Raw genomic sequence first — 22350 nt, forward strand, 5'->3', positions numbered from 1 at the left:
GGAGCGCCGTGCCGCAGGCACTCACCATCTCCCCGTTACTGCAGGGGCCGAAGCAGGGCGCCCTCCTCCTGTCCCTGCCGTCCTTCCAGGACTCACCCAGGCCAAGCTCGGCAGGGCCTGGCGCCCGGGCAGCACCCCGTGACAGGTGACAAGCTCCTGAAAGCTGCGGGGAAGGCTTGGGCATGAGCGGGCTGGAGGAGGAATCTGGGACTGGTCCCCGGCGAGCAACACTGTCCAAGACGGTTATTTATAAACTGTCCAAAAGACAGTCTCCGGCCCCCAGCCAGCCCTGCGCCCGGGTAAAGTTCGGAACAAGAGATACAGCTAGACAGCGCCAGGGGCTCGCGCCTGTCATCCCAGCTAGACAGGAGGCTGAGATCTGAGGATCCTAGTTCAAAACCAGCCCAAGCACAGAAACCCCAAGAGACTCTTATCTCCAACGATCCAGCAAAAAGTGGAAAGGAGTGAGTCTCAAGTGGGAGAGGCCAAACCCTGGCAAAAAAAGCACAGATCTGTGGAGTGAAACCATTTATGAAAAACCTGTATAGCTCTCACCAAAAGCGTAGTCATTGTAAGTCAACCAAGAAATATCTGGAAGCAGGTTACACGTGAGCACTAGCCAGAGGAGAGAGTCCACCAGGATGGAAGGTTCTAGAAGTCCTTTCATGTGGGACTGCCATATTAGCCCAGCCCTTGAAGCCTTCGGGAGGCCTTCCCAATTCCAAACCCCAGTGAGCCACGCCACACTGGCACGCAAGGCCACGCGTGACCCTGCCCACCCACCGCGACCTTGGGCTTGCTGGGAAGGTCCCTGGTTTGCTGGAAGTCAACATCGGGAAGGGAGGCAGCTTCGACGCCCGGGGAGGGGAGGCCTGGGTTCTGTCTACAGGTTCAGGAGCCGAACAATCTAAAAAGGCAGAGGGCAAAAAAGGCCATGAGAGCAGGGAGTTCCTTCCAGTAAAACACGTGACCCACTGCACGGCAAGATGGCAGACACCATCCTGTACCCAGTGACCCGGAACCAGTTCCTTCAGAACAGTTAACTCAGTAATACAACGTAACGATTATATCCACAAGCATGACCTCTCACTGGGGAGGGGAGAGGGCAGCTGAGGAAAAGAAGAGGAACATGGGGAAGAAGAGGAGGAGGAGGAGGAGGAGGGCCCAGGTGACCATGTTGGAGAAGAGACCAAACCACCTAGACATGCTGCAAGCAGATGGGGTCCTGGATCCAAACCCCACCAGACACAGGGCTGAACCCTTCCCAGCAATCTATATCTCAGCCCATGTTTTCATTCCTGCACCTGCGGTAGCTCTCATTACTAAAAGATTTCTTTTTTTGGGGGGGGGGTGTTGAACTTGGGACCTCGGGCTTCCAGGCAGATAGGTGGCCTACCACTGTAGCCACATCCTCAGCACTCTGGCCTCTGGTTACACTGGAGTCAGGGGTTTATTCATTGCCCAGCCAGCCAGGCCCTCAATCCTCTGACTTTAATGCTTCCAGCTGTGGTCAGGGTGATGGGCATCTACTAACACACCCTGCTACTGTTGAGTTGATGTCCCATGAACTTTGTGCCGGGACTGGCCTTGAACCAGGATCTCCCCAGCTCACCCTCCCAAGCACCTAAACTTACACTCATGAGGCACTGACACCTGGCAAAAAAAAAAAAAAAAAAAGTGACTAAACAAAGATCTATTCATTAGAAAAAACCCAGAAGACAGGACCAGTATCTGTCCTGTCTGGAGACAGTACAGAGTCACAACACAGGAAGCCCTAAGTGTGAGACCCCAGCAGTGACCCCTCCCCACAAAATGGGACCTTCCTGAATCATCTCTGTAACATTCCCATAAATCTAAACTTATTCCGAAAGAAAAAAGAAATGTGGCCCGGCACTGGTGGCTCACGCCTGTCATCCTAGCCACTCAAAGAGGCTGAGATCTGATGATCGCAGTTCAAACCCAGTCAGGGCAAGAAAGTCTGAGGCTCTGATCTCCAATTCACCACCAGAAAACCAGAAGTGGTGCTGTGGCTCAAGCAGCAGAGCGCTTGCCATAAGCGCTAGTACAAGGACAGAGCCTTGGCCCTGAGTTCAAGCCCCTGGACCAGCACACACCCACAAAAAAGAACACAGCTTCGGGAACAACTGAATCTCCACCTGCAAAGAAATGAAGCTGGCCCCCGATCTCATGCCAGCTATAAAAACTCAAACTGCATCAAAACCAGCCCGCTGCAGGTGGGTCACGCCTGTAATCCTAGTTTCTGAGGCGCTGCGACCTGGAGGAGGTTAAAAGCCAGCCAAGGCTGGAGACATGGTCTCCAATTAACCGGCAAAAAGCAGGGCCAATGGCGTGGCTCCAGTGGTAAAGCAACCACTTGGCCATTTTTTAGCCTCGTGAGAAAATGAAGGAGGCATAAACACAGAAACAGATCTGCCACCTACTGGCATGGCTGCAGTCAGGAGCCAGCAGCTAGCAGGCCATGTAACTCGCGGTACAGGCTGAGCACAGAGGTGGGGAGAAGGGAGAGCCAGGGCGCGGGGCAGGGCTGGGCACGCAGCTGGGCACTGCCCCGTGGTTTCGTGCTCCACCTCCACCCCAGGCTCCCTGCTAGCTTGGAGAGTTTTTAATGGAAGCAGAAAGCAAGAGCTCCCAAGTGCACTCGGCAGGATAGAGGATGACCAGCAGGGGCTGTCTGAAAGAGGGCCGAGGGAGGGACCCACGTACACGATCATGCAGAACATCACGAACACGTTCCACAGGGCGATGAAGATCCGGAAGTATCGGAGGCTCAGCAGGAACTCCCGGATGTTGTCGCCTGGAAAGCCAAAAACCACTTCTCCATTACAAAGGTCACCAGCCCACCAAAGCCACTGCAGCTACTGTGATTTCTGCCCTCCGCACTGGACCAGCCACCCACCAATCCCCTAATAATACCAGGCTCTGCAGCCTCTGACTGGCTCAGAAAGGAGCATGTGATTTAAGTCTGTCCAGGGACTTTAACCCCAAACATGGGAAAACAGTCACTCTTGGCTTAAGTTGTAGCTCAGTGGTAGAATCCTAACTTACTTAGCACACATAGAACCTGGGATTCAGCCACAACATCCATGTCACACATCCCTACCCCCACAACTGTCTCCCCCCCCCCAACCCCCCCCCCTCCCCCGGCAAAAGAAAGCATCTCTAGTTCGAGCAATTCAAGCAGAAAGCATGCTTTGATGATAATTCCGTCTGGCCTCCTCTGATGTCAGGATCTAAGCCCCACTTGGGGGGAGGGGGTAATCCAGTATATTAAGAGACCAGAGAAGCTGGTCACCAGTGGCTCATGCCTATAATCATAGCTACTCAGGAGGCTGAGATCTAAGGATCATTGTTCAAACCCAGCCCAGGCAGAAAAGTCCACGAAACTCTTATTTCCAATAAACCACCAGACTAGAAGTGGAACTTTGGCTCAAAGCAATAGAGCGCTAGCCTTGAGAACTAAAACTCAGGGACAGGACCCAGTGCCCAGGCCCTGAGTCCAATCCCTATGACCAACAGGGAAAAAAAAAAAAAACATGCCAGAGAGAAGCCAGCATGGCAGCTCACACCTATTATCATGCTACTTGGAAGGCTTAGAGCAGGAGGATCTAGGTTTAAGGCCAGCTGTCACAGAAAAGCTGACAAGATCCATTCTCAACAACCAGCTGAGCATGGTTAGACACGCCTGTCATCCCAGCTAACAGGAGATTAAAATCCAGAAGAGCTGTGGCCAATGGGCAGAGCCACCTGAATGAGCACACAGAAGTGCATGGTCAGATCACCCACCAACTGATTTAGAGCTCCATCTCCAGAGCTGGGGGGAGTTCAATCCCCAATAACACCAAAACCAAATTCCCCCAAAGATGGCCGTGTGGTGACACACACCTGCAGTCCCCCCACCCGGCAGCCTAAGGTAAGAGGATCTCAAGTTTGAGACCAGCTTGGCCTAAACAGTGAATTCCAAGGCAAGGCTCTCATGCCTAATTCTAGCCATTCAGGAGGAGATTGAAAGCATGTGGTTCGAGATCACTCTAGGCAAAAAAAAAGTTTGTGAGACTCCCATCTCAATCAATGAAAAAGCTTGGCAGGCTGGAAAGGTGGCTCAGTGGTAGAATTCTTGACCTGCATGCATGAAACCCTGGGTTCGGTTCATCAGAACCACATACACAGAAAAAGCCAAAAGTGGCGTTCTTTGTGGCTCAAGTGGTAGAGTGCTAGCCTTGAGCAAAGGAAAGCTCAGGGACAACACTCGAGCCCTGAGTTCAAGCCCCACAACCACCACCAACAACAACAAAGCAACAAAAAAAGGTTTGAGATCTGAAGATCACAGTTCAAACCCAGCCTGGGCAAAAATGTCTGGGGGACTTACCTCCAATAAGCTACCTCCCCCTCCCACCCAAAATAAAGCTGTAAGTGGAGCTGGGGCTAAGTGGTAGAGTGCTAGCCTGGCATACAGGAAACTTAGGACGTGCTAGCACCCAAGCCCTGAGTTCAAGCCCCAGGATGCACAAGAAAGAAAAAGGAAAATGTGGGGATGAGGGGGGGAGGGGGGGACCTTACCTGTGCTCGGCTCCTTCGACTCCTCCCCAAAACCTTGCGTATCCTTCTTTTTCCTACAAAGAAACAATGTCCAGCTTTCATGGGGCCTAGGGCCGCTCAGAAGCTGTGGGTACTGCTCAGCTCCACTGCTGTGTAACTGCGGGGAGTGGACTGTCCCTCTCTGGACAGCTGTCCAGCTAGCTAGTGTCCAAGCAGGCCTGAAGCCACAGGGGTGAACGAGGTCCTCCTCCAACGCCGACTTCGGGGGCTACTTCTTGGGAGGGGAGGGGAATGAACCTGAGGCTCTCGGCACGGGGAAGGGGGAGGTGAGATCAGGACGTCTGGCCCAGATTCACCAGCCCAGGCTGCCCACAAGGTCAAGTGAGGAGAGCGGGGCAGGGCGGGGCCGGAGGGAGACGCGGAGGGGGCGGGGCGGGGCCGGAGGGGGGCGGGGCGGGAGGGAGACGCGAAGGGGGCGGGGCGGGGCCGGAGGGAGACGCGGAGGGGGCGGGGCCGGAGGGGGCGGGGCCGGAGGGAGACGCGGAGGGGGCGGGGCGGGGCCGGAGGGAGACGCGGAGGGGGCGGGGCGGGGCCGGAGGGAGACGCGGAGGGGGCGGGGCCGGAGGGGGAGGGCCGGGGCCGGAGGGGGCGGGGCCGGAGAGGGCGGGGCGGGGCCGGAGGGAGACGCGGAGGGGGCGGGGCCGGAGGGGGAGGGCCGGGGCCGGAGGGAGACGCGGAGGGGGCGGGCCTGCGCGCTCCTTGGTGGAGCCGCAGCCCAACGCGGCCTACTCACAGTTTAAAGTTCAGCACGGCCCCCGCATTCATCAGCAGAGTCCTGCGGGAGAAGAAAGCGTTTACCAGACGCCTCCCAGCCCATAGGGCTCTACGTTCCCACTCTCCGGTCCCCCCACTAATTACCCGAACAGCAGGATGTCCCCGATCATCTTTACTGCCGTGGCGTCCGTCCGAACCGGAAGCGGAAGTACGCAGAAAGGCGGGGAGAGGAGCAAGAGTCAACCAATCATGGGGCACCTCTTGCGAAGGCTGCACCAATCGAAGGCTAAGTTATTCAGAGTCCCGCCCTCTTCAGGCCTGACTACCTCAGGGGAGTGCGCGCGCCGATCTCCGTTGGGGAGGCGGTGCTTCTGGGAAAGTGGGGCAGGGACATAAAGTGACGTAGAGAAGGGGTGGAGCATCTGTGGCCCTGGAAGTGGGTCACGCGTTCGGAGCGTACTGCGCCTGCGCGAGGCCTGCCGAGCTGGTCCGCTTTTGGGGATGGTGCGGGGGTCCTCGCCCCTGAGCTGCGGGGAGGCAGGGGGGGGTCTCCGGTCCCCGCGTGGCTTCCCCGACACATGTTCCAACTCAGTAGACCCCCAAAAGGGGCTCCCCCTGGCCGCGCGGGCACTGCGGGGCCCCCGCGGGACCCGGGACGCTGACCGCCGCACGGCGCCTCTGGGTCCTGCTTCGGCCCCAGAGGCCAGGGGTGTTCATCGAGGCCCCCGGGGCGGGACCCAGCGGACCCGCAGTGCGGGGACGGTCCTGTGGGGACAGGCCTGCGGGACGGGCAGCCTCCTGTCCACCTGCTCCCGGAGGGCGGGAAAGGCGAGGGGAGGCTGCGTGGGGCCGTGATGGACAGAGGGCGGGGCCGGGAGCGTCGGGCACCTGCTCCGCGGCCCGGCCTTCCCCAGCCCGCCCGGGGAGACCCGGCCTCTCGCCCGGGCTCCAGGCCCCTCCTCCCGGGGTGCCCGGCCCCTCCTCCCGCGGTTCCCGGCCCCTCCTCCCGGGGTTCCCGGCCCCTCCTCCCGGGGTGTCCAGGCCCCTCCTCCCGGGGTGCCCGGCCCCTCCTCCCGGGGTGTCCAGGCCCCTCCTCCCGCGGTTCCCGGCCCCTCCTCCCGGGGTGCCCGGCCCCTCCTCCCGGGGTGTCCAGGCCCCTCCTCCCGGGGTGCCCGGCCCCTCCTCCCGGGGTGTCCAGGCCCCTCCTCCCGGGGTGTCCAGGCCCCTCCTCCCGGGGTGCCCGGCCCCTCCTCCCGGGGTGCCCGGCCCCTCCTCCCGGGGTGTCCAGGCCCCTCCTCCCGGGGTGCCCGGCCCCTCGCCCGGGCTCCAGGCCCCTCCTCCCGGGGTGCCCGGCCCCTCCTCCCGGGGTGCCCGGCCCCTCCTCCCGCGGTGCCCGGCCCCTCCTCCCGGGGTTCCCGGCCCCTCCTCCCGGGGTGCCCGGCCCCTCCTCCCGGGGTGCCCGGCCCCTCCTCCCGGGGTGTCCGACCCCTCCTCCCGCGGTGCCCGGCCCCTCCCCCCGGGGTGTCCAGGCCCCTCCCCCCGGGGTGTCCAGGCCCCTCCTCCCGGGGTGCCCGGCCCCTCCTCCCGGGGTGCCCGGCCCCTCCTCCCGGGGTGCCCGGCCCCTCCTCCCGGGGTGTCCAGGCCCCTCCTCCCGGGGTGCCCGGCCCCTCGCCCGGGCTCCAGGCCCCTCCTCCCGGGGTGCCCGGCCCCTCCTCCCGGGGTGCCCGGCCCCTCCTCCCGGGGTGTCCGACCCCTCCTCCCGCGGTGCCCGGCCCCTCCCCCCGGGGTGTCCAGGCCCCTCCCCCCGGGGTGTCCAGGCCCCTCCCCCCGGGGTGTCCAGGCCCCTCCTCCCGGGGTTCCCGGCCCCTCCTCCCGGGGTTCCCGGCCCCTCCTCCCGGGGTGCCCGGCCCCTCGCCCGGGCTCCAGGCCCCTCCTCCCGGGGTTCCCGGCCCCTCCTCCCGGGGTTCCCGGCCCCTCCTCCCGGGGTTCCCGGCCCCTCCTCCCGGGGTGTCCAGGCCCCTCCTCCCGGGGTGTCCAGGCCCCTCCTCCCGCGGTGCCCGGCCCCTCCTCCCGCGGTGCCCGGCCCCTCCTCCCGGGGTGCCCGGCCCCTCCTCCCGCGGTGCCCGGCCCCTCCTCCCGGCTCCCCGCCCCGCTCCGGGGCCGGGCCGGGGCGGCGCTGGCGCGCGGCGGCCCCGGCGGGGCGCAGTGTGGGGCGCGGGGCCGGGCCCGCGGTCTCGGCGGCATGGAGCTGCTGTCGGCGCTGAGCCTGGGCGAGCTGGCGCTCAGCTTCTCGCGGGTGCCGCTCTTCCCGGTCTTCGACCTCAGCTACTTCATCGTCTCCATCCTCTACCTCAAGTACGAGCCAGGTGAGCGGGGGCCTGCGCCGCGGAGCGCGCGTGCGGGGCGCCGAGGGCGGAGTGAGCGGGGCGGCGGGGCGTGCGGGGCGTGCGGGGCGCCGCGGGGCGCGCGTGCGGGGCGCCGAGGGCGGAGTGAGCGGAGTGAGCGGGGCGCCGCGGGGCTCGCGTGCGGGGCGCCCGTGCGGGGCGCCCGGAGGCGGAGTGAGCGGGGCGGCGGGGCGTGCGGGGCGCGGCGGGCGGCGTGAGCGGGGCGGCGGGGCGTGCGGGGCGCCCGGAGGCGGCGTGAGCGGGGCGGCGGGGCGTGCGGGGCGCGGCGGGCGGCGTGAGCGGGGCGGCGGGGCGTGCGGGGCGCCGCGGGCGGCGCGGGCCGGGGGAGCGGGGCGGTCGTGGGGCTCGCGGGGTCCCGGGCCGGGGGCCGGGGTGTGGAGGGCGGCGGGGCGGCCCGGGGGCGGCGCGGGCTGGGGTCCCGGCCGCCTTGACCTCCCCTGGCCGCCCTTGGCGGGCGCGGGGCGGCGGCGGCCGCTGTCTATATAAGGAAGGCCCGCCGCGCCGGGGCGGGGGGGGGGGGGGTGACACCCGAGCCCCTGCGGGTCACCCGGACCCCCGCCCTGCCCTCGGCCCCGCGCCTGCGCCCCGCGGGCGGCCCGGCCGGGACCTGCTCCTTCCCTTACCCTGTGCTGGCCCAGGGCTCGCCCTCGAGGGCGGACACGTCCACGGAGGAATCCTCCGTCTCCAGCGATTCTATTCGAGTCGCCAGCCGGTTTGGTGGCAGCTTGCGGGAAAGGAAGGAGGAGGAGAAGGCGAAGTCAGTGGCTGGAACCGTGGAGCCCTCCCTCCCGCGTGGATAGCAAGCGCCCCGGAGGGAAGCACCCCCAGAAGGGAGATAGCTTTATCATTTTTTCAGGTGGTAAAAAACAGCGGCTCATGGTAAGCGGGGAGCAGGAGGAAGGGAATCCGGCCAGCTGCAGGCCACGCCGCGCTGTGCCCGGCCTGGTGCGGGAACCTGCCCTTCACCAGCTCAGCCCTGCCTTCCAAGACGGCTCCCAGGGAGCCCTGGCCCTCAGGGTGTGTGGCGGGATGTTCACAGCCAGCCCCAGCAGTCCCCCGGGGCAAGAATCCAGGCCCACGCGGGAACCTCCAGAAGTGCCAGAAGGTTCCATAAAGTTGACATTTGAATGTCCAGGTTCTCAGCCCCGACTTGCACGTACTAGATGCTTCTAGGAGCTTGTTTTTCTTGGGGTGGGGGACAGAGGTTGGGATTAGGCCTTACAGGTAGCTCAGCTGGTCTTGAATTTACTCTGGAAAAGTCTGGGTTCTCCTGCCCCGGCGTCCCTGGCGCTGGGATGGGATTACAGGAAGGCACCACCGAGCCTGCTCCAAGGAACACACGATGCTGCCATGTGGGGAGACACGGTCCAGTGTGGGAGCTGCGGAACGCACCCCCAGGGCCGCGCCTCTCACCTCTCCTCTCCGCCCCCTCTCTGCGCTCAGAGTTAGTGCCCTGCAACTTGAGGCACAGCGCCACTTCGGTTTTCGATTGGTTGAGCAGGGGCTGGCTTTGAACCGTGATCCTCAGATCTCAGCCTCCTGAGTAGCTGGGATGACAGGCGTGAGCCACCAGCGCCCGGCTCTTGTTGTTTTTATTTGGCAGTAAGTACAAGGGTTTGCACTCAGGGCCTTGTGCTTTGCTAAGTCTGCGCTCAGACACTGGAGTCACGCCTCCCAACACTGTTGGCTTTATTTTGAGGCCCAGGGTGTGGAGTTTATGCCTGGAGTCACGCTCAGTCCTCTTCTTTAATCTTCCTGAGTAGCAGTGGTGACAGGTGTGGACTACCACACACACCTAGCTGTTGGTTCCCAGCTGGCTTCAAATTGCAGTCCTCCAGACCTCAGCCTCCACATAGCAGGAATTTCAGGTGTGAGCCACCACACCCAGGCTCTCCTGGGTAACTTAAAAAAGAAAACAACTCTTCTTGGCCGGGCGCCGGTGGCTCACTCCTGTCATTGAGCTACTCAGGAGGCTGAGATCTGAGGACCGCAATGCCAAGCCAACTGGGGCACAAAAGCTCCTGAGACTCTCATCTCCAGAAAAAGGCGGAAGTGGTAGAGCACGGAGGCTCAAGGACAGCTCCCAAGCCCTGAGTTCAAGCCCCAGGACTAGAAAAATAAAATACAATAAAACTCTTCTGTAGCCAGAAAGACCCTTTTGTAGCCAGGCACCAGTGGCTCACACCTGGACTCTAGCTACTCCAGAGGTGGGAATCTGAGGATCGGACCTGGTGCCGTGTTTAGTTCCGGAGAGTTGCTGGCAGGTTGGGGGCTGACCGCAGGGCTGGAAGGTCACAGATTTAGACCCATTTCTCAGTACCCTAGTTTCCCAACCTCCCCACCACCAAAGGGATGCTGCTGTCCCACCACTATAACACCCCAAAACGGTCCTCGAAGTGGGGGGAGGACACAGGGTCCATCCCCAGCTGAGATTTATCCATCCGCAGGTCAGGTGAGGACATCCAGGTAAGAACCCACCAAGTTGGAGCTGGGACCACCAAAGCCATTGTTTCCCAGAAAAGCTGCACGTTGGTTCTAGAATGTTCTGAGCATCACATACCCAAAAATACACACACACACACACACACACACACGTTGTTGATTGTTACCTAGGTGGGTACTGGGGTTTGAATTCCAGGCCTTTAGGCTAGTGTGTAACACGTGATCCACGCCCCCAGGCCCAGGCCACACCCCCAGGTCCAGCTAATGGCAGCAGTTTATTGATCCCTGTTTGGAGACTGCCGCTTTGAGGAGTGGGGCTTGATCTCACTATGTAGGCCAGGCTGGACCCGAACCTGCTATTTTCCTGCCTCAGCCTCCCAAGTGCTGGGATTACAAGCCTGGACCACCACTCCTGCCTCTGACCTTGTTATAAGCCTTTTATGTGTGAGAGTGTGTGTGTGTGGGGGGAGGGAATGGGAGCTTCTCCTCCTCCAACTTTGTGAGTCTGGGGTACAGTATGTTCTCAAATAAAATAAAATACAATTTAAAAAAAAAAAAAAAAAAGATCTACATTTTCTAGGGGAGGAAACTGAGGCACATCTGAGTTCAGAAAGTTGCAGAACAAGGCTTATCTCAGTCACTGAGAGATGCAGACAATACAGCACATGTGTTTAGATGCATTGTCCTCCCCTAAACCCAGCCTGGTATCCAAACTCCATCCACTCTGGGGCTAAGGGGCAGAGTGCTTGCCAGCCCTGTGTAAGGCCCTGCGTTCCCTCCCTAGGCTTCCTGTAAAAAAAATCCATTCACCTGGGCTGGGAAGGTGGCTCAGTGGTAGAGCGCTCGTCTAGCATGTATGAAGCCCTGGGTTCCATTCCTCAGCACCACAGACACAGAAAAAGCCAGAAGTGGCGCTGTGGCTCAAGTGGTAGAGTGCCAGCCTTTAGCAAAAACAAATAAAAATTCACTCAAATTTCGACCTTCACCTATATTTTTTTTCTTCTTTTTTTGGGGTCGGTGGTGGGGCTTGAACTCAGGGCCTGGGTGCTGTCCCTCAGCTCTTCAGCTTGAGGCAAGCGCTTTACCACTTTGAGCCACAGCATCACTTCCAGTTTTCTGGTGGTCCATGGGAGCTAAGCATCTCAATGGACTTTGCTGCCTGGGCTGGCTTTGAACAACATCATCCTCAGGTCTCAGCCTCCTGTGTAGCTAGGCTGGCAGGTATAAGCCACCAGCGACCAGCCCCTCAGCTTTTTCTATTTCACTCCATTTCCAGAAACATCTTCCCTATGCACTCCAAGCAGTTGGTGCCCTCTTCCTCCCAGGAGCCTCGTACAAGGGCTGATTGAAGCAGGGTCCCAGGACTTACCGAGAAGTCTAATATTGCCAGGCCTGGTCATGCCTCCCTCCTGTCAGCCCAGCTCTGGGGAAGTGGAGGCCAGGCAGATGAAGAGTTCAGCCTGGACTCCACAGTGAGACCCTAGCTCCACAGAATAGAAAAGGGGCTGGGAGGGGGCTGGGAGGGGGCTGGGAGGGGGCTGGGGGGGGCGGCGCTGCGGCTCGAGTGGTAGAGAGCTTGCCTTGACTGTGCAGCTCAGAACAGCGCCCAGGCCCTGAGTTCAAGCCCCACCACCAACCCCCCAAAAAAGAGGGTGGGGCTGGGAAGGTGGCTCAGTGGTAGAGCGCTTTCCTTGCACACATGAGGTCCTGGATTCAATCCCTCAGCACCACATACACAAAAAAAGCTAGAAGTGGCGCTGCGGCTCAAGTGGTAGAGTGCTGTTTGAGTAAATGAAGCTCAGGGACAGCGATCAGGCCCTGAGTTCAAGCCCCAGAGCTGGCAAAAAAAAAATAAAATAAAAAAGATGCTATTACAGGATTCATGGATTCCACAGCCAGCATTCTGCTTTCTTCTCTTCTCTTTCCGCGGGGGCTGGGGATGGAGCCCAGGGAGAGCTCATTCCCAGCTGCCTGCCTCAGAAGGCTGGGGGATGGGCATGGGTGTGAGTGGCAGAGCCAGCTGGCGCTCGGTCACGTGACTGTGCGGCTGGGGAGCCTGTGTTCATGCGTTCAGCCGCACAGGTGCCTGTCAGGCCCGCCCCACCCCTGCTCCGTGCCTGATCCCAGAGGACACAGAGGCCCAGGAAGGAACTCAAGCCCAGGCGTTATTTTTAGATGTACAGGGATCCATTTCTGCAAAGCACGGCGGCCTCTGAGCCGTGTTTTAAATAGAAGCCAGGACAGGACATACGTACTCTAGAGAGGAGCAACTTTAAACGTCGAGGGCACCGCCAGGTACCCGCCTGTCACCCCTGTCATCCCAGCTACTCTGAGGATCCTGGTTCAAAGCCAGCCGGTGCACGAGAGTCCACCAAACTCTCTTTTTTAAATTATTTTTGTTTTTGTTGGTCGTGGGGCCTGCACTCTGGGCCTGGGCGCTGTCCCTCAGCTCTTCAGCTCAAGACGTGCATTCTACGACTTGAGCCACAGCACCACTTCTGCTTTTTTTTCTTTTTGCTTATGGTGCTGAGGAATCGAACCCAGGGCCTCATGCATGCAAGGCAAGCGCTCTACCACTGAGCCACCTTCCCGACCTCCACCAAACTCATCTCCAACTTAACACCAAAAACAAATCCGGTGGTGGATGGCGGAAGAATGGTGCTGTGTGCAGAAGGAAGGTGGCCCTGGTGGCCCTGGTGGAGCGGCTGGATGAGGCTTGCGGGCAGGCTTGCTGGGTTTTGTGGGTTGGTTCATTCATTTATGTACTGTAGGTGCTGGGGACCCCAGAACCCTGCCAGGCTCCTGAGCCTCACCACTCACCCATGTTTCCTAGCAACCAACCCTGGAGGACAGCCAGGTTCCTGCCTAGGCCACGCCCCCAAGTGCCCAAAGCCCCGCCCCTGCTGAGACCACACCCCCAATGACCTAATCATCTCCCCAAGCCCTGCCACTGCCAAGGTCCCTCCCAATCAACTGATTGCCTTACTAAGCCACGCCTCTTAAAGGTCTCTCTGCCTTAAGACCTGCTCACTGGAAATCAAGAGTCCAAGACTTTGAGCTTTTTGCAGAAGTAATCAATCAGTGCTATCATCAGGCGGTGCTTTGGGCCTCAGGGAGGGGGGGAATCAGCCTGATAAAATTCTGCTCTAAGACCACCCCCCCAGGAGGGCTGGGAAGGTGGCTCCATGGTAGAGCGCTTGCCTTGCATGCATGAGGCCCTGGGTTCCATTCCTCAGCACCACATACACAGAAAAAAAGCCGGAAGTGGCGCTGTAGCTCAAGTGGTAGAGTGCTCACCTTGAGCTGAAGAGCTGAGGGCCCAGAGTTCAGGCCCCACGACCGGACCCCCCCCCAAAAAAAAGGGGGATATAAGTAAGCATTAAGACTCTGAAGACAAAATGCGTGGTACCAGGGGTGGGGGTGGTGGGCAGTGCCAGCCTAGCGATTACCAGGCCCCGGTTCCATCCCCAGGACTAGAAAATAAACGAATTGGTGGGGAGTGGCAAGAATGCGGGTGGGAATGGGTACTGATCCTGCATCCCTGCGCTGTGAGCTCATGAACCACTTAGATGCGACTAGACTTCCTGCTTTTATTCTTCTATTTTGAGACTAGGGTCTTGTTATGGTGACCCTTCTTTGGTGTATACGTGTGAGTGATTGTGTGTGTCTATGTGTCAGTCAGTCCTGCGTGCCGTCCCTTAAGTTTTCTCTCTTTTTTTGTTGGGGGGTGGGTGGGTCCGGCCGTGGGGCCTGAACGCTGGGCCTGGGCGCTGTCCCTCAGCTCTTCAGCTCAAGGCTAGCGTCCTACCACTTGAGCCAAAGCGCCACTTCTGTCTTTTTTCTTTTTGTTTATGTGGTGCTGAGGAATCGAACCCAAGGCCTCATGTATGCAAGGCAAGCGCTCTACCACTGAGCCACCTTCCCAGCCCCCATCCTTGAACTCTTAAAAACAACAGTTTTGCCAGGCACTGGTGGCTCATGCCTGTCATCCTAGCTACTCAGGAGGCTGAGATCTGAGGATCGCAGTTCAAAGCCACCCCAGGCAGAAAAGTACCTGAGACTCTTCTCTCCAATAAACCATCATAAGACTGGAAGTGGCACAGTGGCTCAAGGGGTAGAGCACTAGCCTTGAGCAGAAGAACTGAAGGACAGCACATAGGGCTAGAGTTCAAGCCCCAGGGCGGACAACTTACCCATAGCAGTAAGTTCAATGTCCGTCCTACAACGACCATAAAATGAAATGAAGGCAGAAACAGGACCACCATGGGCTCCTAGGGACCCTGGCATCTGGTTAGGTAGCATAGCCACCTCACAGCGTCCCCCGCCTCAGTTTCCCCCCGGCGGCCAAAAGACTTCCTCGATCAGAGGTGACCAGGTGCTTTTGAGGACTTCCTCTTTCCTTACAAATGCTGCACCTGCTGGCGCGCTGAGCGCCGGCGTGGTGCGGGAGCTGGGGTGGGCAGCTGCGTAGCCAGGCTGCGGCGGGGCAGGGGGGCCCTGTGCTGACCCCAGGCACCTCCCGCCCCCGGCCTCCAGGCGCCGTGGAGTTGTCTCGGCGCCACCCTGCGGCCTCCTGGCTTTGCGCTATGCTGCACTGCTTCGGGAGTTATATCCTGGCCGACCTGCTCCTGGGAGAGCCGGTGATCGACTACTTCAGCAACAACTCCAGCGTGCTGCTGGCCTCTGCCGTCTGGTATGTGGGGGGGGGGGGGGGAGAGGACGGACGACCACTTCGGCCCCAGGAATATCCCCCCTCCACCCCGGGATGGCCTGGGGGTCCCCCTCACCCCGCCTGCCGCTGTCCACAGGTACTTGATTTTCTTCTGCCCGCTGGACCTGTTCTACAAGTGTGTGTGCTTCCTGCCCGTGAAGCTCATCTTCGTGGCCATGAAGGAGGTGGTGAGAGTCCGCAAGATCGCCGTGGGTATCCACCATGCCCACCACCACTACCACCACGGCTGGTTCATCATGATCGCCACAGGCTGGGTCAAAGGTGAGCCGGACCGGGCACAGCCCCTCCCAGGAATCGTCCTGGGCAGGTGCCAGCTGCTCCCCTGTGTGATCCCAGCCGATCGGGAGGCTGAGAAGGGGAGGATTCTGGTCTGAGGCCAACTCAGGTTTCATGGCCTGTCACTGGACCGGGTGGTGTGTCACCCTACACAGGGGCAGCCAAGATTGGGAGGAGCACGGTTCTAGGCCAGCCTGGAGCAAAAGAAAAAACAAAGTCTGTGGGATTCCATCTCCATGTGATTGATGATGGGAGCCTGTCATCCCAGCATGATCAGAAGCCTTAAAAAAAAATAGACAAGAGGGCTGGGAAGGTGGCTCAGTGGTAGAGCGCTTGCCTTGCATGCTCGAGGCCCTGGGTTTGATTCTTTAGCATCACATAAGTAAAAAGAAAAAAGCCGGAAGTGGCGCTGTGGCTCAAGTGGTAGAGCGCTAGCCTTGAGCTGAAGAGCTGAGGGACAGCGCCCAGGCCCTGAGTTCAAACCCCATGACCAGACCCCCCGCAAAAAAAATAGACAAGAGCCAGGCGCTGGTGGCTCACACCTGTCATCCCAGCTACTCAGGAGGCTGAGATCTGAGGATCACAGTTCAAAGCCAACCTGGGTGGGAAAGTCCCTGAGACTTATCTCCAATGAACCACCAGAAAACCAGAAGTGGCACTGTAGCTCAAGCGGTAGAACACTCGCCTTGAGCTGAAGAGCTGAGGGACAGCGCCCAGGCTCAGAGCTCAAGCCCCACAACTGACAATTCATTAATTAATTAAAGTAAAGCATACTAGGCAGATGGATGTCCAGGTGCATGCCCAAGCAAGAAGGGAGACCCACATCTCAAAAGCAGCCGGTGTAAGCCTGGGCCAGAGGCGTGGTTCAGCAGCTGAGCACCTGCCTGAAGGCCCTGATAGTTTTCCCAGCTCAGCCCTGCACTCCTGGCCCTGTCCTGTCCGGCAGGCTCTGGGGTCGCCCTCCTGTCCAGCGTGGAGCAGCTGCTCCGGGGCGTGTGGAAGCCGGAGATGAATGAGATCCTGCACATGTCCTTGTGAGTACTGTCCCCTCCCCCCCCCCCCCCCCCCCGTGCCAGAGGAGCCCTCCCTGAGTTAGGGCCTCAGCCCCTGACTGCCTTGTAGAAGCTTCCAGAGACTTTGGCTGGGGAAACACACACTGGGGCCACAGTTCAGCCAGGGAGAGCTGCAGAGGGGAAGGGCACATTTGATTTGGGTTTTAACGGGTAAGTAGGAGCTTTTGGTTCAAAAGAAGCTTCTGGACAGAATCCAACACCTCTGCCACTGGTTAGGTAAGAAAAGCAATATGGCGGGTGTTAGGGTGGCTCGCGCCTGTCATCCTTGCTGCTTAGGAAGCTGAGATGTGAGGATTGTGGTTCAAAGCTAACCAGGGCAGGAAAGTCTGTGAGACTTTGGTCTCTAATGAACCAACAAGAAGCTGGGAGTGGATCTATGGTTCCAGTGATAGAGCAAAAAATAAAGAATGAAAACACCCAGGGCCTGAGTTCAAAACCCAGGACCAGCAGGGAGAGACAGAGAAGTGAGCAGACTTCCACCCAAGCTCACCGGAGTGACCTGTGTGTCCTGGTGGCTGCCCACAGACCCAACGCATGGGCACACCGCCAGGGTCTCTGGTGCCTGTGGAGGCCCAGGTACATGCTGCTCGGCTGGCCCAGAGGCGGGACCCTCAGTGCCCAGAGCGTCAGAGAAACTTCCAGAAGCTGAGCCCAGGCTAGGTCTTTCTTTGGGCCAGGTTATCCCAGGTTAACCCACCTGCCTGTTTCCTACTGCAGCTGGGGCAGGGGCGGGGGTGGGGGCAGGGGCAGGGGCGGGGGGAGGTGGGGGTGACGGGGGGGGGGCCGCGGGGACTGCCCTGGTCACTGCGTCCGCTCCCACAGCCCCACCAAGGCCAGCCTGTACGGTGCCATCCTGTTCACCCTGCAGCAGACGCGCTGGCTTCCCGTGTCCAAGGCCAGCCTCATCTTCCTCTTCACCATGTTCATGGTGTCCTGCAAAGTAAGCCACCGGGGCCTCCTCCTGGCTGGGGGGGTGGGGCCGCAGGGGGGCTCCAGGGAGGCCTGCAGGTGCAGGGCCCTACCCACGTAAGGCCGCTGCCTCGGGTGCGGAGACCAGAGGGAGGAAAGGCTGGGGGCTGCCGGGTATGGTAGCACCTGCCTGGAATCCTAGCCCTGGGGAAGTGCAAACCAGAGAATGGAGCGTTTGAGCCAGCCTGAGGTGGACATAGTGAGACTCTGTCAAAAATGTAAGAGCTGCCGGGCGCTGGTGGCTCACGCCTGTCATCCTAGCCACTCAGGAGGCTGAGATCAGAGAATCAAGGTTCAAAGCCAGCCCGGTCAGTCAAGTTCCTGAGACTCGTCTCCAATCAACCAGCAGAACACCAGAAGTAGAGCTGTGGCCCAAGGGGTAGAGCGCTAGCTTGGAACAGAAAAGCTCAGGGACTGCGCCCAGGCCCCGAGTTCAAGCTCCAGAACCAACTGTCCAGGTGTTCCTGGCTGGGAGGGATTGATTTGCAGACCCTCACTGTGTGCTGGTGTCGGAGGGGCCGGTTTCCTGTGCCAGATGTGCTGGGATTACAGGCGTGAACTACCACACCCAGCTGAGCTACCCCTTTTTGGTTTGGGTTTGGGTTTTTTATGGTGCTGGAGATTGAACCCAGGACCTAGGGTGCATTAGAAAGCATACTGCCTCTGGTCCATCTGCACCCCAGACCACCTCTGGGCCCTAATGAGCTGGTCACCGCCAACAGGGTCTAGACCAGGTATAGGGAGGACTCCTGGTCCTGGGGCTGTCCCCAGAACTGGCCAGCTGGGGAGTTAGCTGGGGTCCTGCGGTGCATGCAGGGCCAGGCCACCTCTGTGACTCCTGCTCCCCTCTCCTCTCCCCTCCTCTTCCCTCCACGGCCCCTCGACCTCCGCCCTGCAGGTGTTCCTCACAGCCACTCACTCGCACAGCTGTCCGTTCGATGTCCTGGAGGCCTACGTCTGCCCCGTGCTGTTTGGGGGTTCCTGGGGCAGCGGCGGCGACCATCACCATGACAACCACGGGGCCACCCACAGTGGTGGTGGCGGTGTCCATGGGGTGGGGCCCGGCCCCCAGCATTCCCCTCTGCCCAGGTCCAAGGAGGAGCTGAGCGAGGGCTCCAGGAAGAAGAAAACCAAGAAGGCCGATTAGGGGGTGTGGGGAGGACCCCTCCCCCCATAGGGACAGGGTGGGGAGCCTCCTGGCCGGAGAACTCCCCTGTGAGTGCCCTTCGCCTCCTGCTCCCCACCTGGCCTGATGTGGGGTTCAGTGGCATGAAGGACTTCCATGCGAATGGAGTCTCTCTCTGTCACTAGCCCCCCTTCCCCCTCTCCTCTCCCCCCTCCCCTCTCTTCTCTGTCTCCTCCTCTCTCTACCTCCCCTCCCTCTCCCCCTCTCTCTTCCCCCCTCCTCCCCCCTCTCTCTCCTCTCTCCCCCCTCTCTCCCCCCTCCTCTCCCCCTCTCTCCCCCCTCTCCCCCCTCCTCTCTCTCCTCTGTCTCCCCCTTTTACTTCCGCTCCCTCTCCCCCTCTCTCTTCCCCCCTCCTCCCCCCTCTATCTCTCCTCTCTCCCCCCTCCCTCCTCCTCTCTTCCTCTCTCTCCCCCCCCCCGCCCCCCTCCTCCCCCTCTCTCTGTCTCTCCTCTCTCCCCCCTCTCCCCCTCCTCTCTCTCCTCTCTGTCTCTCCCCCTCTCTCCCCCCTCCTCTCCCCCCCTCTCCCCCCTCTCTCTCCCCCCCTCCTCTCCACCCCCCCCTCTGCCAGGCCCCTCCATAAAGCCATAGCTTTGGGGTTGGGGACACAGAATTCAGTCAGAAACCCTGGCAGATTTCTGGTTGGTTCCTTTTTGCTCTAGAAACGGCGTCATGAACCCCCAAGCCTGCACACACCCCCCAGAAGAGTTCTAAGCCACGTCCTGTGGGGGGGGGGGGGGGCCTGTGAGCTGGGACCCTCGGATCTAAGCTGGCCGGCCTGCCGGCTCAGCCTGGGGGGCAGCGGGGCGGGAGGACCCGCCGGAGGGGCGGGGCTCCGCGGGGCCACGCCTCCGGCGTGGGGGCGGGGCCTGCGATGGGCGGGAGCTCAGCGGAGGCGAGGCCTCAAGTGTGGGTGTGGCTTGCGGTGGGCGGGGCTCCGCGATGGGCGGGAGCTCAGCGGAGGCGAGGCCTCAGGTGTGGGGGTGTGGCTTGTGGGGGGCGGGGCTCCGCGATGGGCGGGAGCTCAGCGGAGGTGAGGCCTCAGGTGTGGGGGTGTGGCTTGCGGTGGGCGGGGCTCCGCGGTGGGCGGGAGCTCAGCGGAGGCGAGGCCTCAGGTGTGGGGGTGTGGCTTGCGGGGGGCGGGGCTGGCGGCAGGTCAGAGGGCAGGCCCCGGGTGTGGGTGACTCCCGCCTTGTCATCCTACCTACCCGGAAAGCTGAGGTCTGAGGATGGCCGCTCAAAGCCAGCCTGGGCAGGGAGGGACCTGCGCCTCCTCCCCACTGAACCACCAGAAAAACAGGAGTGGTGCCGAGGTAGAGCGCCAGCCTCCAGCCACAGACGCTCAGGGACTCGCCGGGCCCGGGTTCAAGTCCCACAACCGAACAAACAAATAAATAAACGTCGCTTCTCCTTTGCTCGGAACTGCGGATCCGCGCGCTTTGTCACGTGTGCGGTGTATGTTTGGAGACGCGCCGCCGCGTCCGTCACCCCCCCGCGCCCCGCCCATGCGGAGGCGGTGCCGCCCGCGGCCACGAGAGGGTCAGCCCGGGCCGCCCGGCTCCTGCCCACTGCCCGCCCCGCCCGGGCCGCCCGGCTCCTGCCCACTGCCCGCCCCGCCCGGCTCCTGCCCACTGCCCGGGCCGCCCCGCTCCTGCCCACTGCCCGCCCCGCCCGGCTCCTGCCCACTGCCCGCCCCGCCCGGCCTCCTGCCCACTGCCCGCCCGGCCTCCTGCCCACTGCCCGGGCCGCCCGGCTCCTGCCCACTGCCCGCCCGGCCTCCTGCCCACTGCCCGCCCCGCCCGGGCCGCCCGGCCTCCTGCCCACTGCCTGCCCCGCCCGGCCTCCTGCCCACTGCCCGCCCGGCTCCTGCCCACTGCCCGCCCCGCCCGGGCCTGTCCGCGGTCCAGCCCCGGCCTCCTGCCCCGCCCTGGCCGCCCGGCCTCCTGCCCACTGCCCGCCCCGCCCGCCTCCTGCCCACTGCCCGCCCCGCCCGGCTCCTGCCCACTGCCCGCCCCGCCCGGCCTCCTGCCCACTGCCTGCCCTGCCCAGCTCCTGCCCACTGCCCAGGCCGCCCGGCCTCCTGCCCACTGCCCGCCCGGCCTCCTGCCCACTGCCCGCCCCGCCCGGCTCCTGCCCACTGCCCGCCCCGCCCGGGCCGCCCAGCCTCCTGCCCACTGCCTGCCCTGCCCAGCTCCTGCCCACTGCCCGGGCCGCCCGGCCTCCTGCCCACTGCCCGCCCGGCCTCCTGCCCACTGCCCGCCCCGCCCGCCTCCTGCCCACTGCCCGCCCCGCCCGCCTCCTGCCCACTGCCCGCCCCGCCCGGCCTCCTGCCCACTGCCTGCCCTGCCCAGCTCCTGCCCACTGCCCAGGCCGCCCGGCCTCCTGCCCACTGCCCGCCCAGCCTCCTGCCCACTGCCCGCCCCGCCCGGCTCCTGCCCACTGCCCGCCCCACCCGGGCCGCCCAGCCTCCTGCCCACTGCCTGCCCTGCCCAGCTCCTGCCCACTGCCCGGGCCGCCCGGCCTCCTGCCCACTGCCCGCCCGGCCTCCTGCCCACTGCCCACCCCACCCGGGCCGCCCAGCCTCCTGCCCACTGCCTGCCCCGCCCGGCTCCTGCCCACTGCCCGCCCCGCCCGGGCCGCCCGGCCTCCTGCCCACTGCCCACCCGCCCCGCCCGGCCTCCTGCCCACTGCCCGCCCCGCCCTCCTCCTGCCCACTGCCCACCCAGCCAGGACGCGCCGAGGGCAGCTCGGGGACCCCGAGTGACAGGGCGGCAGGTGCCCCTGGGGCAGGGCCCAGGGCAGGGACCACACCCGCTGCCCACTGCCCGTGTGTCCCCTCCGGGGTGGCTGTCCCAGCCCGACACCCCGCGGGCAGCACCGCGTCTGGCCGGGCGCCCGACCCCTGGCAAACCAGCTCCTTGACCTCAGCTGTTGCTGGGAGACGCGGGCCAGGAAATAACCCCCGGCCTGAGTCACTGCAGGCTTTCTCCTGTAATGTCTCCCCTCCCGGCACCCCTTCGTCAGCAGCAGGAACAGGATGGAAGCAGAGGGCCCCCCGCAGGGTCCCCTGCCGTCCCGGCCCCGGCCCCGGCCAGAGCCATGGCTGCGAGGATTGCTCCCTGCGTGCCCGCGGGGTGGCAGAGCCCGGCCGCCAGTGGACAGTGCAGGGGCCGGCCCCTCCGGGGTGGACAGAGTGCCCCGTGGAGAATGGGGGTGGGGGGCTCTCAGCTAGAAGGCCAGTGTCTGCAAGGAAAACCCAGCAGGTGGCCGCACCTGTGATCCCAGCACTTGGGAGGCTGAGGTGCAGGAATTGTGAGTTTGAGGCCAGCCTCAGTGCGTAGAGACTCTCTGTCCTGCCTCCAAAACTAACCACAAAGCCGGGCACCGGGGCTCACGTCTGTCATCCAAGCTGCTCAGGAGGCTGAGATCTGAGGATCTTGGTTCAAAGCCAGCCCATATAGGAAAGACTGTGAGACTCTTATCTCCCATGAACCACCAGCAAACCCGAAGTGGCTCTGTGGCTCAAGGGGTAGAGGGCCCACCTTGAGCTGAAGAGCTGAGGGACAGCGCCCGGGCCCAGAGTTCAGGCCCCACAACTGGACCCCCCCCCCAAAAAAAAGCCCTGATGTTGAAATTACCTCATCCATGGGCTTGGGGTCCTTGTGTTTTTTTGTGGGACATGTATGTATATGTGTATATGTGTGCATGTGTGTATGTATATATGTGTGTATGTGTGTGTATGTGTGTATGTGTATATGTGTGTGTGTGTGTGTGTGTGTGTATATAAGGGTGTGTGTGTGTGTGTGTGTGTGTGTCTGTGTGTGTGTGTGTGTGTTGGTCCTGGGGCTTGAACTGAGCACCTGAGCACTGTCCTTGAGCTTTTAGGTCTAGCTCTGGGCTGGTCGGCGTGGCCTCCGCTTCCCAGGCTGGCACTCTCAG

At 62.0% G+C, this 22350-nt stretch overlaps 2 protein-coding genes across 3 annotated transcripts; one reads left to right on the forward strand and one right to left on the reverse strand.

Moving 5' to 3' along the window:
• Positions 1–513: 513 nt before the first annotated feature.
• Positions 514–5547, reverse strand: LOC138810984 (small integral membrane protein 7). Its single transcript, XM_069998433.1, has 5 exons — positions 5476–5547; positions 5351–5392; positions 4579–4631; positions 2725–2815; positions 514–907 (listed from the first exon to the last, which is right to left on the reverse strand). The coding sequence occupies exons 1-5, from the start codon at positions 5499–5501 to the stop codon at positions 892–894; spliced, it is 228 nt and encodes a 75-aa protein (XP_069854534.1). The 5' UTR covers positions 5502–5547; the 3' UTR covers positions 514–891.
• A 1964-nt stretch (positions 5548–7511) lies between these two features.
• Positions 7512–19173, forward strand: LOC138810986 (trimeric intracellular cation channel type A). Of its 2 annotated transcripts, none has more exons than XM_069998434.1 (6): positions 7512–7697; positions 14715–14871; positions 14987–15171; positions 16133–16220; positions 17082–17199; positions 18127–19173. In XM_069998434.1, the coding sequence occupies exons 1-6, from the start codon at positions 7574–7576 to the stop codon at positions 18373–18375; spliced, it is 921 nt and encodes a 306-aa protein (XP_069854535.1). In that variant the 5' UTR covers positions 7512–7573; the 3' UTR covers positions 18376–19173. The 2 variants fall into 2 exon arrangements, with proteins under 2 accessions (XP_069854535.1, XP_069854536.1); XM_069998435.1 differs by lacking the exon at positions 7512–7697 and adding an exon at positions 12250–12473 and having other exon boundaries at positions 18127–19172.
• The last annotated feature ends 3177 nt before the right edge of the window (positions 19174–22350 follow it).

This window comes from Dipodomys merriami, unplaced genomic scaffold (genome assembly GCF_024711535.1).
Source record: "Dipodomys merriami isolate MVZ:Mamm:240054 unplaced genomic scaffold, mDipMer1.0.p SCAF_519, whole genome shotgun sequence".
NCBI lineage: Eukaryota > Metazoa > Chordata > Mammalia > Rodentia > Heteromyidae > Dipodomys > Dipodomys merriami.